The 19378-nt window shown below is 38.6% G+C and overlaps 1 protein-coding gene across 18 annotated transcripts in view; it reads left to right on the forward strand.

Moving 5' to 3' along the window:
• pou2f2a (POU class 2 homeobox 2a) overlaps positions 1-19378 on the forward strand; it is a 65518-nt gene that overhangs the window by 30284 nt on the left and 15856 nt on the right. For 13 of the 18 annotated variants that reach the window (XM_079590694.1, XM_079590686.1, XM_079590692.1 and 10 more), the window contains one exon: positions 19153-19218. In XM_079590694.1, the coding sequence (XP_079446820.1) occupies positions 19153-19218 (66 nt within the window). Of the gene's footprint in view, positions 1-14274; positions 14306-19149; positions 19219-19378 lie in introns of those variants that run through there. The other 5 variants (XM_079590682.1, XM_079590684.1, XM_079590696.1 and 2 more) reach the window with 2 other exon arrangements.

Below are 19378 nucleotides of genomic sequence, written 5' to 3' on the forward strand. Positions count from 1 at the left end.
CTCTCTCTCTCTCTCTCTCTCTCTCTCTCTCTCTCTCTCTCTCTCTCTCTCTCTCTCTCTCTCTCTCTCTCTCTCTCTCTCTCTCTCTCTCTCTCTCTCTCTCTCTCTCTCTCTCCCTCTCTCTCTTTCACGCTCGCCCTCACAGAGAGAGAGAGTAATCAGGCCAGTCTTGTGCACTACAATGTACGAGTGTGCCATAATTGAATATGTGTGTCCAGCTGTTTATGTGTGTGTGATTGGTTGCTGATTTTGAAGTGGCTTGTTAGACACACTTGCACAGTAGGGTCGACTTTCAAGTTTAATCATGAAAGATGTATTTTTGCACATTGTACAAAGCACACAACTGTAGCTGGAGACACAAACATACACATCTTTCTTTAGTTCTTGTCTGCTAATCTGGCTTCATGTTGTCACTAATAACCGCAACATGTAACTACACCTCTCACTTTGTGCGTCTGTTTCCTCAGCAGTGATTTACAATTTTCGTCCAATACAAGAGGCGGAAACCTGTGATTTATGCAGAATGCCTGATAAACTTTTGTTAATCCTATTTTTTCTCCAGTAAAGTAGCAGTTTCATGACTTTTTGCCATTTTTATTGATACTGAGTGTGACTCAAGGCACGTGTGTAAGGCCCAAAACATACTTTATGCAGGTACAAGATTCTGTTGTGCATACTTTCCAATTTTTTGATTTACAATTGTGATTAATTCGATTTTATTTTCTACTTTTTGGTGCTACAGACTAGGGATGGGCGACATATTATCGTTTGCGATATACCGGTAAACTTTTTCCTCATGATAAGAATTAGTCTTCCCGCATTAATAACGATAAAGCCTAGTTGATGACGGTACCCATTCGCAGCTCAAGCGCATGGCGGAAGGCAGACGTAAAGCTGAGGCGATAGTTTATCGCTAAACGAGTAATACATCTACAATCTGGAACTGGTACACACTATATTTTATCTCGCCGAACACTAGCTGAGCACTTGAGAGTTTCGCTCTCCGTCAAGTGATCCGTAAAGCGCACTGTATCAGTTCATCTCATGCACAGTGTATTTGACGCGCAGTAGCCTAAACAATAATGTGAGACGCACGACTCGCTGTCCCTTTGCTGAGAGCGCTCAGTGTTTCTCACACATTCGAATAGAGAGCGAGAGAGTCTACTGTGCTTTCACATCTGTCGTTCGGTTCATTTGGTCCGGACCAAGGGCGAAAAATAATACTTTGTAGCATTTTTCAGGCATTTTAGTTCCTTTTCACACCACACTGGTTGCTCTGGTCCAAAATGCAGTCACGTGACAACACCCTCATCACTCGTTGGCCAGATGTGTCTTGAACGTATTTCCATAACTGCACTTCGATTGGTCAGAATTAACGTGCGGGGAAATTCCAACAGAACTCCAACAGTTTGGTCCGCTTTTGGTGCACACCCGAGTGCGATTGCTGTATTCACACCTGCCCAAACGAACCGCACCAAGGGGGACAACGAACTCTAGTGCGATTCAGCCGAACTAAATTAAACAGGTGTGAATACACCCAGTTCGGTTGAATCGCACTAGAGTTCGTTGTCCCCCTTGGTGCGGTTCGTTTAGGCAGGTGTAAATGCAGAAATCACACTTTGGTGCGCAATAAAAGCGGACCAATCAAGCGTACCTCGGTACGCTTTCAAACGAACTCTGGGGCGGTTCGTTTGTGGTGAGAACGTGATCCGACCTCGAACAGACCCAACTGCCAAAGAACTGCGCATTTTTAGACTAAACCAGCTGCCGTAGTCATAGTTTTGCCATAGTGCCCATAGTGTGTATTATGGGATGAGGACTAATGTTATTATTTGCATAAAGTGGTGTAGATAAACTATATAATAAACTATGATCATGGATAAAAGCAGCGTAGTGTTGTCTGCCGGATTTTCCTCCTCTTTGTTTACTTCAGGAGTTCTGTTGGAATTTTCCCGCACGATAATTCTGACCAATCGAAGTGCAGTGATGGAAATACGTTCAAGACACATCTGGCCAACCAGTGATGTGGATGTTGTCACGTGACTGCATTTTGGTTCGTTTCATCAACTCATCAACTGATTCGGACCAGAGCAATCAGTGTGGTGTGAAAAGGAACCAAAACGCCTGAAAAATGCTATCGCCCTTGGTCCGGACCAAATGAACCGAACTACAGATGTGAAAACACCACCACGCAGAATTGAAGTATACATGACGTCTACATGTAAATTATATTATTTGTATATTAGTTCATTTGGAATATTCCGATTTTATGAGCAAGCAGACACTAATGTGCAGACGGGATTAATGTTCATGAACCCAGCAGCTCATTAATCCTTAGTGCGGTTTATATTGTAGAATTCGTAGTAGTATTATTATCTTATCAGTATTATTGTTATTTTTTTACATTTCAAACTTGTAATTGATTTGAATTATTATTGTGTGATGTTTTTCAGTACAGTTGCACTATTTAAACATCATCTGCACTTTTACAGAAGAAATGTATATCTCCAACTTTTTCTGCAAGGGATAATTTTTACTGTTTTTTAAATGTATTCTTTTATGCCAGAAAATAGCGTGATATATCATCCATCAGTCCATATCGCCCATCCCTATCACAGACCCTCATATAGAGAAAGTTTCCTGTTTGAAAACCTCTAATCTGTGCTATGATTATTAAAGGATGTAATATCCACTTAACAGGAAAACAGGGCGGGACATATCAAACAGCTCCTCCCCTTTTTAAAATAGCCAATAGCGTTTTGTTAAATAGCCAATAGCGTTTTGTAAAGCTGTAGTGTCCTCCAAATCGCTTTAAAATAGCATTTTTTAAATGCTATTTTTCATCTCATAAAATCTATAGCATTCTGTGCAGAATTCAAATAGATCCGTTACGTTTTCTGGTCTGCGCCAACTCGCTCATATAATCCGCTCTGTGTCTCTGGACCGGAGCAGACTGTGCGCGCTGCGATATCACACTAACATAAAACCAGACTTCATTCTTGTCAAGTTGCTAATTATCAACATATCAACAGTTTAAGTAACTTTAGATTGCTCTGCCATGTCAGTAGTTGAGCTAGAAAAGAATATTTACTGTAGAACACAACATCTTTAACACAAACCTTCATTGTATTATGAATTTGCTCAATTTGTTTGTAATACGGGAGGCAGTAAAGTTGAGAGTGGTAAGAAGTGTTTTGAGTTTTAACCACTAGCCCAAAGTTGAGTTTGCATTTTTTTTTTCTTTTTCTTTTTGGTTTTTGAGTTTTTTAAATGATAAGGGTTAAAAATATTTTGATTTTCAAATGCGTTAAATGCTTCAAAAGTATAGAAAGAATAAGCAAAACCGCTTTTCCATGATTTCTTCGCAAAGCTTTTTTTTACTGTTCACTAAAAACATTTTAACTCTCGTTTCCCTGTTTTACTTTCATTGACTTAACACAACACTTTCTTTGTCCACCACAGGGTTCCGTGCCTTTTTCTGTCCCGTTTGCTTCGTATAACTTGTTGCATCACACAGCTTTTTTTCTGCCAACTCACAACCTATTTGCAGTACCCCCCCCCCACAAAACACGCAGCCGTCCTGCCTCCCCCCCCCCCCCCCCCCTCTCTCTCTCTTTCTGTCTCTCTCCCTCTCCCCTTCTCTCTATTGATCTAGTCATAGTTTTCTGTCTTCAGCCTGCTGGCTGGCTGGCTTTAATCAATACAGATAATTGTCTGCTTTCTCCCGATGCCAAACAGTCTGTGTTTTTTCTCAATGAATCCAGGTCTTCCCCCAACTTACACACATACACACACGCAGGGTCCACCTACCCGGGATTCCCCCCCATTAATGACGGGAGATAACCTGCTTTCCTTACCGATTTTTCCTCCCCCCCCTCCGCTCCCCCTCTCATCGATTGCCGTGAGATATCGCCCCACGTGCCCCTCTCTCCCAGTGTAAACACGCCGAACACGTGGCACCACAACTACACACACTCTCGCATAAACAAATACGCACAGCGTGCATTAGCAAATACGCATGACATTAAATTTAGGTTATGTTGGCATTTGCTCCATCTGATCATAAGAGGTAAAGATATCAGACACTTATTTAGTTGTTCGCTATAGTTGAATAGCACAAATTGCTTCAACTTCAAGCCGCATACTTGAAGATAAATGTCTTTACATGGTGAATTCGGCTTGCTTGGTAGAGTCAGTGCATAATTACCTTCTGATTTCATTGTGTTTCATTTAGTTGATGACAAACATGTAGTATATAATGTTAAGTATGTGATACATCTAGCGTTACTGTGTGGGCTTAGAATCCTCAATACAAACCAAATTAAACTTTGGCAATTTTCAGTATTTTCTTACAGATGTGGTTTCAGACGTGCTCAATTCAAACTCTATCAGACATTCACCCTGTCGTACCTTTTAAAAAAGTTGACTACAAACATCACAGGTCAGTGAAAAGGCAAGGACGTCTTTTCCAAAAGCAGCGTATCTCGAGATATTGTCAGGCAAGGTTTTGCAAATCTTTAAAAGTGAAGGACTTATCTACATATGGAGCTGTTTTATGCTCAAGGTCATAGCTTAGAAATGATGTTGATTAAATTCATAGAGGACTTGAATGGAAGTGTCCGCTCGATCAAAACTGAATTACTATCAGGGAATCATTTCTTTGCACACAACTTGACGGATGTTCTTTAGATCTCTAAGCATCATTGAGCATGCAGGAGAATCTGTTTCTTTGTCAGGTTAATGCTACATATAATAGCATTCATGTGTTAAAGACAACATTAAATCAATATCGACTCCATTTACTTTATTAATAAATGCCCCCTGGTCTTACTGTGCACGATTCATCAGTGCATTTTTTTTTTTTTTTTTGTAGTATATTTTTTTTATAATCTGTCATTAGTTTCTCTGCCTGTGAAACCGCATGACTTAATTAACTTAATGTAACCTGGGCAGCAGCATGGGTGGGGGAAAATAATTATATAGGGTTAGTTGACCCATACTCACCCTCATGTTGTTTCAAACCTGTCAGACTTTCGTTCATCTTTGGAGCACAATCGAAGATGATCTTGATGAAATCTGAGAGATTTCTGTCCTTCCATTGACAGCTACACAACTGACACTTTAACACTTCAAAAAGTTCATAAAGAGACCATAAAGCGATCCATATGAATGGAGTGGTTTAATCCACATTTTCTCAAAAGACTCGATCACTTTATATGATGAACAGATTGAATTTATATAGGCTTTTATTCACATATAAACATTGATCAGAGAACATAAACAGAAGCTCAACCGAACCTGCTTGATGAGTGTAAATAAACCTCTTGCTGAAGCTCAAACGTGCTGCGTAACACGAGAATGAACATCATTGGTTCTTGCTGAAGCTCAAACGTGCTGCGTAACAAGAGAATGAACGTCATTGGTTCTTGCTGAAGCTTAAACGTGCTGCGTAACACGAGAATGAACATCATTGGTTCTTGCTGAAGCTCAAACGTGCTGCGTAACAAGAGAATGAACGTCATTGGTTCTTGCTGAAGCTTAAACGTGCTGCGTAACACGAGAATGATCATCATTGGTTCTTGCTGAAGCTCAATTGTGCTGCTGATGAATGTTTATATGTGAATAAAGCCTAAATTGAACCTGTTCATCATATAAAGCAATCAAGACTTTTCAGAAAAAGGGGACTAAACCGCTCAATTCATATGGATTAGTTTTATGGTCTCTTTATGAACTTTTTGAAGTGTCAAAGTGTCAGTTGTGTAGCTGTCAATGGGTTGACAGAAAGCTCTCTGATTTCATCAAAAAGATCTTAATTTGTGCTCCAAATATGAACGAGAGTCTTACAGGTTTGAAACGACATGAGGGGGAGTAATTAATGACACTTCTGTTTTTTTTGGCTGAACTATCCCTTTAAGTAATAATATCACAGATATGTTAAAGTTTTGGGTTAATCAAATCAGGATTATCAGTGACAGTGCCTGGTTTGCAACCAGAGTTTGAGGCTGACTTTACCCATTTTCCCTTTATATTGCCAGAGAAGTGGTTAAAAGGGGCATATTCAGTTTAAACTTTCTATTATTCTAATATGAAATATTCATTCACATTATAAAACATTATGGTAGTAGGTCACTACAATCTGAATGTTGCATGATATTCTTTATTGTCCTTTACATACATTATTTCCTTATTAGTATTCACTTTGTTTTACAATTGTTTTCCTCTATTCATTAGTCAGTGGTCCAGTGTCCAGTATTGCGGTTCTGGAGATTCAGCCATTTTGTGTGTCTGATTTTTTGCTGGTGCAATGAGAACATGGCCTGATCCAATTTGTGTTGGTCACCAGTGTGAAATGGCGGTCGGCTGGGGGACCGGCGCTCTCCAAAGCCTCTCAGCTCTCTTCCTCTCCTCATTTTTCTCTCTCTTTCACTCTTTCTCTCAGCTGGTGATGTGCCACTCTCCCAGCACCTCAGTACACTGGCACCCAGCAAGACCACAACCCAGCAATCAAGAGACGGCACATATATACATGCAGGCACTGACAGAAATACACTCTCTTAGTCTCTTTTTTAAAATAATCAGAATCACATTTATATTGTTTCAATATTCACTGAGAAATAAATTACTTTAAATTATTTATATATGTATAGTATAGGTTATACTGTAAAATTATAAAAAAAATTAAATATACATATTTAAAATGTAAATAATAATTAAAAACAATATGTATATGTCTTTAAAATATTATATTTTACGATTATATATATATATAATCCAAGTTACATTAAGAACTGTATTAGATCTTTCATAAACATTTATTGAAGACGTTTTAAAAGAAAAAAGGATATTCCTTGACAAATGAGCCAAATAAATTTCATAACTCATAGAAAGACTTAAAAATAATTTTAGTTCATGATAGAGAGAATTTAGCATATTCTTAAGTTGAGCTTTTGAATAAGATGGCATCAGTAGGCCACCATTAATTGTATACATTTTTATGACTTTATTTCTTTATTTTATTTTATTTACATCCTTTATTTTTACGTCCACAATAAGATCTATTTCAGTTCTGTTTGCTCCTTTTGACAGAAAGTGCAGTTCCCTAACAAACTACAAATCAAAAGGTGACTTCACAAAGTACTTTTAAGCCACATCGAGCACACGCACACTCCCCTTTCAACATCTTTAACACAAAAACACATATCTTGCCATTTCCCCTTCAAATACACACACTCACTGTGATTTTGGCAAAATTGCCATGCTTGACGACCATATAGCCGACGACGTAGCAACAAAGAGAGTGAGCGAGCGAGCGATGGATGGGGGGAGATGGGGGTGTTTGTGTGTGTCATTTGGTGAGTGAACATAAGTGGCACTGAGGCGGTGGAAAGGTAGGCTGATGGAGAGGGCGAGGTAAAATTAGACAGCAGAGTGGCCACCTTTTTCAGCCAGAGCTTAGGACGCCGTCCGAGTACGAATGTGGCCATGAGCCTCGCCATTCAAAATGGAGTTTTGTTAAATAACCTGTGATGGCTCTCGAAAGAAGCGCAGGTGCTGTGGCCGAAATGGACGAAAGAAAGACAGGAGGAGGAGAAGAGGTTGAACACACCCCAGGGAACCATGGGTGAAAAACCTTGCCCAAGGGCACGAGCGAAGGGTAGAGGGGGCCTTCATCCACACAACTATCCCTCTCTTTTTCCCCTCCCTCCATTCTTCAGGGGAATTGTCAGTCTATTTCCACACAGCCTTCCTAATGTTTTCAGATGCTGAGGTGCTGTTAGCATCACCGCGCTAGCCGGCGACAACACACCTACCTTACAAAACAGCCTTCGATCCTTCAAGAGCAGGAAAAGCGTGTATCTTTCTGTCGATTTCTCTCCCTTTTGTCACTTTTTCACCTCCCTTCACAGGAACGCTGACATTTGTTGAGCCCACATCAAAAAAAGCGCTTAGCCAAGTGCGCAAGACGATAAAAGAGACAGGAATGAAGAAATTAGTCTGAGGACGAGGGAATAAGAGATCTGTAAGTTTGTGTGTTTTCATCCATGTTTGAATTGTGAGGCCCACTGTTGATTCGACTCCCTGCCGCACTCGTGTAAGAAGCACTCGGGTAAATACAACCCAGTTCTCGAAGCGCCTCGAAACTGTGATTTTTTAAATCCCCAGGCCGCATAAACGATGCAAGAAAGAGTGCGTGAGAGAAAGCGAAGCAAAACAAGAAAGAAAGAATAATAATAAGAAGAAACGAGAGGAAAGGGGGGAGGAAGCCGGCGTTGCAAAAGTGCCTTCAATATGTGCAGGTCTGAGCGCCCTCCGAGAGGGGCCCCGATCGATACCAACTCGGAGCAATAAAGCTTTCTCCCTGTCATCTCCACAGAATACAAAGCAGAATGGGGGAGAGAAGGGGAGGGTGGTGGTGGAGGGGGGATAGAGGGGTGAAAAGCTGTTCCGCTAGCCAGACCAATTTCCTAACCCTCCCTTCTCCTCTCCCTCCACCTTTTTTAGCCCTCCAACTACTACTACTATGTACAACACCTTTTCTCTCCTTTTTCACGCACTTCTCCCCGTCCGCCTCGAGTCGAGGTGTTGTGTCTGCTTATATTATTAATAGTGTTTGAATAAATAAACTTAATAATTCATCTCTGCAGTTTTAACCGGATTGATAGCGGGTGAAAGATTCTGCAGGATCCGGGCGAAATGAAAGAGGCATGCGGAGGGACCGGCCGCCAGGTTTGAGCAGGCCGGAACAGGTTTGAGGTCGTAGCCTTAGAGCGAGAGAGAGATGGATGTGCAGGTGAGGGAAGAAAAGAAAGACGTGCGGCGCAGGCGGCGAGGAAGAGGTCAAATAAGTGTTCTCTTTAATTGAGAGCCAATTTAAGTCTGGTGCAATCGATAAACCCATACACCAAGCAATCTGCCGTCCCCCATAACGCATACATCATGCTGTTTAGTTGCTTAGTAGATTCTGTCACGGACGGACACCGTCCCCCAAATGGGATTCGCAGACACGTCAGATTCACTACGCTCTTTGAACTTGCCGTACGATTTAGAATTCTCTACATTTTGCGCTTTTGAGGGTCATAATTATACGCTGCCTCTCTCAACGTCTAAGCCCTCCCTCTTATCCTTTATTAGGAGACAGCTGTGTAAATCTTCGTTGCCTTCTCCTGTCATTCCCTCCTTTTATTGTACAATCACAATGCACCTGCACTCACTTTTCTTCTCCTCTTTGTCTCTCGTCCTGCGTTTACTCATATCTTAATACGGTTCCTGCCACTTTTTTTTTTCTGTCGTCCACTCCATCCCTCCATCTCTGACACCTCCTGTCGGGGTGAAATAATAGAAGGACAGAGGGTCGGGGTGGACGGACAGAGGGATGGAGGAAGGGTAGAAGCGTCAGCCTCCCTCCCTGTTTTGTGTGTTCCCCCGGGGAGGGTGGTAATAATGGTAGCCATACAGGGGAGGGGGGAGAGGAGCGATTATTGTCTTGTAGGGAGTCAGAGGTATCGATCGGCCCAGAAATATGTGGTGCGCGAAAGAGGTACTGTATCGGATATAATATACACTCCTGAGACGGCAGGCGCAGAGGCGCACACACACAATAATACAAAATACCAACCGAGAGACACTCACGTACACACACAAATACAAAATACCCACCGCCGGAGAGGCTTGCGCATACTCCAGCACAAATATATTTACGTAAATCCTCTTTTAGAAACACGTGCGGCTAAGATGCACTTGAAACACACAACCACAGCTAGAGGCCAAGAAAATACTCCCGACATGCTGCCCGTAAACACACAATACACTAATACAAATAAACCCCAGAAGATTCTTAAGAGCTGAAAAGCCTCTTAAAAATGCATTAAAATACAGAAGTATTTTTTTTCCTTGTAAAAACATTTTGACTTCAAAACATTTTAGATCACTAAAATGCATGTTGTTGAAGTCTGCTACATAATATATATTTAATTTACTCTATGGCAGTCAGAAATTACGGTGCGCCTTTGTTTGAATTGTGTATTCATATTTTTTACTCGTCATGTTAGAGAGCGAATTTGTTTGTCTGAACAAAACCAAACCAAGTTATTACTTGAACACCGAACATTCAGGTTTTTAGTTTGATTATCACATACACGCTCACAAACACACACACACACACACATGCAGGTCTTTCACTGCTGTTGCCTGGCAACGTGGCTAGGTGTCCTATTGGAGAGCTGTGCTGTCCAGTGATGTCATGACCGCAGCTGACCAGCACTGCTGTACCGAGAGAGAGAAAGAGAGAGAGAGAGAGAGAGGGAGAGAGAGAGAGAGGGAAATAAACTCAACAACGAGGCCTAGAGTTACCGTAAAGTTTTGTTGTAATTGTTGTTGTAAAAATCGTATATATACTACATGATGTGATGCAACTAAATGTATTATTAAAATGCACCATGTCTGAAGTGAATCTTGAATACAAAACCTGAGCAGAACATGATGCAACTTTATTAGTATATTTCGGTTAGGGAGAGCGAGAGAGAGAGAGAAAGTGCGAGAGAGGTCTACTTTTAAACCTGTACCCTCCATTGTTCTGCTCCATTGTCTTTAAATCAGGTCAACAGCCGATAAGATTTAACACCATAACCTGCCTCTGCATCTCTCCTTGAGACGAGGGGGAGTCACGGCTGTGCTTGAAGTATGGGAAGGTGTGTGTGTGTGTGTGTTTGCACTGCATCTTTAGAGCCCTGCATTTGTTGTTTTGGTATTGCATTAGTTTGGATCAAAGGGATATTCCTGGATAAAGCACTAAGGACGGTGTTTCTTTGTGGTATGTTCCTGATTACCACCTTAAAAAAAATGTGACGCTTCATTCAATTTGTTAAAACAAACTAATCATTTTTTGGGCAGTTACGCACTTACATTGAAAGTCTGTTAAATGATTAGCCCTAGAAGTCCAGACTTCCATTTTTGTTTGTATGGCTTATAGGGATAAGCCATACAAATTAAAATTTTGGCATCATTTACTCACCCTCAAGTTGTTACAAACCTGTATGAATTTCTTTATCATGCTTATCACAAAAGAAGATTAAAAAAAAAAAATATTTGAGCCAAACAGTTGTGGGACACCATTGACTTCCGTTTGGAAAAAAACACACAAAAGAAACACAACTGGTTACTCATATTCTTCTAAATATCGTTCTTTGTGTTCAGCAGCAGAAAGAAAGGTTACACTTTATTTTAAGGTGACATAGCTCCATTTTACTTAGTCAAAATACTGAGTAATATTAATTAACTACATGTACTTACTATAGAGTTATGGTTTGGTTTATGGTTTGGTTAGTTTAGTTTAATAAGCACAATTTATAGTAAACACTTGTAGTAACGTGTAACTACGTCACCTTAAAATAACGTGTTGCAGAAAGAAATTCATACAGGTTTGGAACAACTTGAGGGTGAGTAAATGATGACAGAATTTTCATTTCTGGGTGAACTATCCCTTTAAAGTGGTAACATTTCAAATTACATTTCAAATATTATTTTTGTTGTCGTAATATTCATGAATTAAATAATAAATACTGAATAAAATATTATAACTTGGACTGGGTAACAATAACAAAAGTTAATTTAAGGTTTAATCATCATTTTAAAAAAAGGCAGGTTATCACTTTTTACAGTGTACAAACTTTTATAACTTCTTTCCTCCTGCATGTCAGTTTTTACATTTAACTGTAGACTGAAGCTAAAATATATGTACGTAAACATGTTTGTTTACCTATCCTTTGGCACCTAATTACATCAAAACTAATTGGGGCAACGCAACTAGTCTATGATCAGCAGGCCAGCGTTATTTATAGAGCTGTCCCTGAGAGAGACCCCGCCTCCCGTTCCTCCGGGGCAGACGTACCCCTCACTGGCCTCCCCAAAGGTCAAGGGGGGCAAGACCAGGGGGAGGGGGGATGAAGGAGGGTGTGCAGCGGAGTGACCCTTGACCCCAACACACGCCACCCAGCATCCCTCTTTCAGTCCCTCGCACGGACACACACACACCCACGCGCCGTCTGTCACGGCCCTGACAGGCGTTACTGAAGAGCTTGGGGGGTACATAAAAGGAGGCCCAAAAACTTGCTAAACCCCTGACCGTGACCCTGAGCATTACACACACACATATTCAGAAGACAGATCCATTATGAGCGCTGGGGTAAAAGGCTTATACCAGAGGACGCATCAACTGTCCTGTGTGTGAATAATTGTGTGTAAGGAGGCTGTGTATGGTGTTTGGGAAAAGGTATGAAAGTGTGTGTGTGTGTGTGTGTGTGTGTGTGTGTGTGTGTGTGTGTGTGTGTATGTATGTATTTTTAAAACAAATGCAAGTAGGTGATTTATGGCTGTTGCTTATATATTGCACGGTTAAATCGATAGTGTAACACAAAACCCAATGTTTCAAACATTTTCTTACTACATTCTAAAATTTTTAGTATTATTAGTTGTATTGTATTTGTACAACGTTGTTGTATATATATATATATATATATATATATATATATATATATATATATATAGCTATAGATATAGCCTTATGTGTAGCCTATATATAGTAATACTGAATGTTTTGTCAAGGACCATTCAGACACCATATGTAAATATTAGACGTTTAAAATGTGTTCTGTTGAGTTTTAATTATATAAGCCTTTTCAAAATATTTCCCTAAATGATAAAAAACTGTTGAGGAAATGTGTTGTAAATATTTGACGTGATAGACAGTAGCCTACAGCTTATTGAATGGGCTACTAATATCCCTCATTCCTCGGTTTCATATAGGCCTATGGTGTTAATATTAATAATTAAATCGCGTAATATCTAGAGCTCGATATAAGTTAGCCTACTTCGCCTGTACAGATAACATAATTAGCCTAGGGTATGCTATACATTGGGATCTCACGGAACGACATCAACATAATTTACTCTGAAAAGATATCAGCTTTCCAAATGTAAATCTCAATTTGCCTATACGTGAAAAAAAAAACCGTTTAATTTTCCATTAAAATGGACATGATGGATGGAGTTAAAGCAAACGACTAATATCGTTCATTTGCGCCTCTGTACAGGCGCTCATCCAGCGTGAGACTGATTCAGTTTCGGACTCTTTTAATTCACAAAACTCGAACCTATTTAGCCTACACGGAAATTAGACTCTTGTAAAATAAACATGACGATGAAAAAGTTAAAAGGTGAAAATGTCAGAAGGAAATGTCCTTCGATCTGTGAAGACTCTCGTGCAGCTTTAATAGCCTATTGGTCTCCCTTTTAAGTTAAAATATATTTACACCTAATAGCAGCTTTATTAATAAAGACCACAACCTTTAAATATATAAAATAAACATGACAAAAAAAGTTAAAGTCGAAAAATATCAAGAAATCGCTCGTGTAAAGCCGCTCGTGAAGCTGGTTTCTCGCATGATTATTAAAGGTACCGCTGCCCTCTTGCGGTTCATTGGCGCTATTTCAGTTTCATTTTCGCTGGGCAGATGTGGTAATTCTTAGCGCACTGAGAACGAGCAGTGGAAAAGATAGGCGTGTGAAGAGCGAAAATGATATACACTTGTTTTTCGTTCTTGTGATGAGCACTTTCCAGCCACCCCAGCACTTTCTTATGCTGACAAGACCTGTGAGTGTCTCTCCCTCTTTCTTTCTGCCTCTCTCTCTCTTTCTACCTCCTTCTTTCTCAACATTAAGCTGCCCACAACTGAACAACAAAGAATAACCACATATTTTGCCCTATACATGTCTCTAGATAATAACTTTTCCTTTTGTGTGTGCGTGTGTGCGTGTGTGCGTGTGTGTGTGTGTGTGTGTGTGTGTGTGTGTGTGTGTGTGTGTGTGTGTGTGTGTGTGTGTGTGTGTGTGTGTGTGCTCACTCGTACCCTGTGCTTAAAGATGTCAGAGGAAGTGTAGGGGGTGAAATAAAGCGGTGTTTGAGGGTGGAGAGAAAATGTGGGAGGGAAATGAGGAGAGAGTGACTGTATGAGTTATCTCATTCATTCTTTCATGTGACAATTAGTTGAACTGGCACAGCTGAGCACTTTTCAAGCTAGAAGTTTGAGTCAATAGCCTTCTGTTGAGTTGGAATTGAATATTTAAATAACAGTATGAATATTTACTCTGCAATTTGCATGAGTTCTTCAGCGAGAGCAGTGATTGGTCAGCTCATTAAGGTGCCTTGAGGTGGACTGAACTACTGCACACTGATAAACCTGAGAGTCTCAGGCAGAAGGCTGTGGTTTATTTATAAAATGGCGGCTATGGCGAAATGTCTGAATTCCAGGTAAGTCAGTGTCTTTCTCTCTCGCTTTCCTTCCCTCTAATGATCTCTCGAGAGGGGGCCGCAAGGTTAATTAGCTTCGCCTTCACTAACAGACTCTGCTAATGAGAGGACATCAAAACTAACTGGACTGAGGCCTAAAGTAATGAAATGTCAGGAGCAAATCTCTAGAGGAATGCAAGAGACTTGAATATCAGTGTGTGTGTGTGTGTGTGTGTTTGTATATGAGGTGTAATCTATGTTGGTGCAGTGTTTAGAGCCCTGGTAAACAAACAATGTGTACACCTTTCTTATATATAAAAGAATATATCATAGGTGAGGCAAAGAGTATGAAAAATCAGTGAAGTATATGTTTTATTTATATAGCAGCTTTCCTATACTCAAGGTCACTCCATAACCAACAGCAGACATTGGACAGTCACACTAGATTACAAATAAATAACCCACAACACAATAGCAGAAATATGACAGTTAAAATAAGCAGCTAGAGATGGAGAAACCAGATATTGTCTGAAAAGATTTGAATGTGGGAGGAGATCTTGTGAAGTGAGCGGTTGAGATGGTGTTGTTTTTGTTTGTGTGTGTTTTTAATGCATGTTTTTTAGGTGTTCACGTGAGTAAATTAAGTCGCCATCAGGGCAGTATATCAGTTTTGCTTTTTTTCTGCTGTGTCTGCATTTGTGCTAAAGCATTACGTTATAGCAGCAACATTTTATGAAACAAGACAATTTTTTTAAGGCTTTGTGCATTTTATCTGTAGCTAAAGTGTTTAAATCGCAGTTTACTATTTGAATGTTGTTTTTGAATCGTATACAGAGCATTTTACTTTGTGTTTTACTAAATACTTTGTTTGAATCTTTAGTAATAATGAACTAAAAAATAGGGTTGGTTCTTTTACAGTAACGTTTACGAAATGAAATTTATGCAAGTGATATAATTATAATTATTAGTTATTTAATAATTATTCAAATCTTAATTTAATCAAATTTAACTTGATTTAATAAGGTAATTTTATATTCATAATATATGTATTTGGCTGTTGGTTTTATCAAAAGTGACTATTTTATAGTCTATATTATTTTATATTTACTATTTTGTGTTGAATGTATTCTTTCAGAATGTGCATTCCCATTTTAATATGAATTAATAGGTGCATTTTTCCAAAAACAATGATTTGAACATGATCAGAGCTTTCAGAGGCTCTCAGACTAGGAACATGACTTGTGAATTTGTTTCTCTCAGTCAACTTTATACTGTTTAATAAGATGTGACTGATGCTGATTGATTGAGTTTTTCCAAGAATATCTCGTTATTGTGTGTGCCTGTGTGTGTGTGTGTGTGTGTGCGTGCGCGTGTGTGATGAGAGTGGAAGGCCACACGTTTAAACAGGAAACGGGGTGACACTAGACTGACTCACAGCACAGAGGTTTGTGGGTAATACTGACAGAAACAACGGCATGTGAATCAACCTCAAGGTTTTTCACACTATTTTGTATATCATCAAAATAGTATCATCGTGGATATTTCCAATTGGCCTTCGTGAGGGTTTTGGTGAATTAGTCATGTTTAATGTGTCCTTTGAATAAAAAGGTCAGTCATTACCGAAATATACCACAATCTTTAAATAGCGTAGCTACGCTGAAATACAAAAAAAATTATTTTGTAAATATTTAAAAGGGAATTATTTCCTTCCTTTTTAAGAGTCACATAAGCTTCTGAAGATAAATGTTAACATTTATTTTATCCAACAAAACGATCAATAATATATATATATATATTTAACATTGATATGATTATTATATTCAATATAATAATATGTTATGTAATGAGATTAGAATATAGTAAGCTGGCAATGGCAATAATTGTGGACTAAAATGTTGAGACAAATTCTGTGTTCATCAAATATACTTTAATGCAGTACCATAACTTTAAATTGTTTTATTATATGACGATTATAGACTTTTAGAAGTAACGCTCTGTAAGAAAAAAAAATCCATAGAAACACAAAAAAGGTACTGGTGATTTTCTCCCAGGACATAATCTGTTAAGTTTACAGACACTTCTTTAAACACAATGTGTTATTCAAAATCAATATGGACAATTCCTTCATTTTAACAGTACACTATAAAAATGATATGATCAATAAGTTATGACAACATATGGTTTTACATTGCATTAACTAAAATTTTGATTTTTTTTTTTAGAAGTCATTAAGTCAATTTAATGTAATTTAAGTTGAAATGACATAAACATCCAAGTTGATTGTACTTAAAAAACGTTTTTTTTTTTTACAGTGTACATTGGGCCCTTTTTACATCCCTCTCTTACAGTGCAGTCTTACGTTTTCTTTATTGGACATCATTAAGTTAAGTTAGTGTCTCTTTATATTTAATTTAACGATCTAATTTATCACAGCCTCATTGGACCATGTATCATTATCAAGCACACTTTTGCTGTGTAGGCTTTATGGTTTATTATAGACCATAAAAGTTCTCTCTATTGTATTATATGTTCATCAAATCAGATTTTGGTTTTCTAAAGAAACTGAAAATGAGAAGTTCTTATTGGATCTTAAAAGCGTCCTGGGCCTTTCTTTCTAAGAGTGAAGTGGTCTGGAGTCAGACACGCAGATGAAGGAAGTGCGAGACAGTTTTATGCAATCGGCACGTCATATTTGCTCATCTAGGCCCTTTCGTGGCTTTGCATCATGAAAAAAATAACTCGGTGGCTCATTGACCGTGATTTACACTGCGCTTACGATCTCTGGTTCACCTCACCAGCGTGACTGTCTGGAAGCAGGTGATCAATCTTTTCTTTCATTTCCAATCATTTGACTATCAATATCAGTGAGTAATTCATCCTAATTTAGCAACTCGCTCGAATGCGGTGGGCGGCGGAGGATGGAGGTTTCGTTTGCCTCGGTTGGAAAGTGGCTTTAATTTAACTTCTATGACTAAAGCAAGTGAAATTTGTGAAACACCCCAAAGAAGAAAAGAAAAAAAAAAGCGCCCACGGTCGTAATAGTGGCATATAGAGTGAAGGAGCTGTTCTCATCGAGTGATCAGAGGACAAAGAGAGTTGAGCTAAATGCATTCCGGTGAGTCAGAAACACACCACCTTCAAGAACTCATTTAGGAAACATATCACACACACTACTAAAATGCACCTTATTCTAATATTACTGTACTATCAGCTTTATGCTTTGCTTTCTGTGTGTGGTTATTTGTAATGTAAAGTTTAGTTGAGACTGACTTTTCGTGATCCGTGCAATCGTCGATTTATGCGTTTAAATTATGATAATTTTGAATGAAATATTTTAGTGATGAGGTTCACGTCATTCTAAAATCTAATTGTATGTTTAAATGTCTAAACAAAACGTTGAAAGTATTAGTTGCTGAAATTCAGTTTTTTTAAATATTATTGCATTTTAGCATTTAGCAAAACCATATAATTTGACATTTTTCATCTATTAACGTTAGAATAATAACTGTTGATCATTGGTTAACATGAATTCCTACATTTTCAAACTGTATGTTTACATCTTGATGCTGTGGCACGTTTTCTTAAAATGCTTCAAATTTAGTTTACAGTGTTATTTAGTTGACAGTGTTATTTAGTTTACAGTGTTATTTTCGGTTGGCTTTTTACTAACTGACGTGATTGCTTCCATAAAAAAGAGTCTTTGTAATATGTTTTATGTTCAGCGTGCACGTTCCAGCCGTGTAATATGAACTAATTGAACAATAAGTGAACCGGACAGGGAAATCAATTTGCTCTTGGAAATGGCTGTGTGGATGGTCTGACGTGGCCATCAATTTCAGCGTGAGTAAGAAAGAGAAAAGCTGTTATCCTCCTGCGAAGTGCAACACGTGCTCTCGCGGGATGAAACCCTCTCCTCCCCGCATTAACAGCTATTGCGGGTGTGTGTGTGTGTGTGTATCTATATGAAGGATGCCGTGCAGGATGGGACATGCCCCTCCATCCCTGCTGCTCTCTGGGAGGCGCAGGTGCTGTATTAGGATGAAGAGGGTGTCAAACAGGACCAACACAGAATGAAATAGAAAAGTAAAGGACGTAGGAAAGACAGATAGAGCCATTGAGCTGCACGTTGAATAGTTTTGCTGATGGAAATTGACTTTTGACTCTGGTGTTTGTTTCGTTAATTAGAAGTGGATTTATTATTACCTACAGCTTGGATGAAGCTATTCGTATATTATATTATACTATATAGAGGTAATTTCAAAGATGTTTAAGCTCGATTAAATTTATCAAGCTATTTGGAATGTTATGTGAATAAATTAGATTTTTTTTTTGGCAAGTTATGTGAAAGGCTGTGCTTAATGTTTTTTTTTTTTTTTTTGACGATTTATCTATTTCTTGCATAGATTTTGATCTCATAAATGAAAAATGAATATGAAAATATTTGGGATTTCAAATGAAGGGAAAATACTTTTTGTTATGAAAGCTTAAAGTGGTGAAATCTGAAGGATCCTTGAGTAGAATTTTGTCCACATTAAAAATTAATGAGTTACTATTACATAGTTATTAGTAGTTGATTTTGTATTATAAATTGAAGAAAAAAATCTGAAAATGTTCTACATTTTTTCACGACGTCGAAAAGCCTAAAGCAGTGTTGTATTTATAGTGCATTCTTTTGCTGAAAAATGTCTGTAGGCTGAACAGAAAAGGTGACCAGTTTCAGCACCAATATACTCTTGATGAATCTTTATGATGAAAACAGGTTATTTGTCAACTACCATTTATGTGGTTGATGATATAAGGATGACTGACAACAAAAAAGCTAAAATCCAAGAGATGTTTTCAGTCAGTTCCTCTCTCTGTTTCAGTAGATATCAGGATGTCTAAAGCTGTCGATGATGATAAGATGGGGACTGAGTTTCCAGTCGATAGTACAGGTAAAAATGATTACTACGAGTCTCAGTGCTTTAAGATGTAGAAGATGTTAAGTTCTTATATGCATAGAATCAATATAATTATTGTTATTAGTATGTAAAAAAAAGATTTGTGTGATGATATTGTGGGGGAGAAACATTGCATGTATAAGCATGTTTTATC

This window comes from Phoxinus phoxinus (genome assembly GCF_949152265.1).
Source record: "Phoxinus phoxinus genome assembly, chromosome: 19".
Classification (NCBI taxonomy): Eukaryota; Metazoa; Chordata; class Actinopteri; order Cypriniformes; family Leuciscidae; genus Phoxinus; species Phoxinus phoxinus.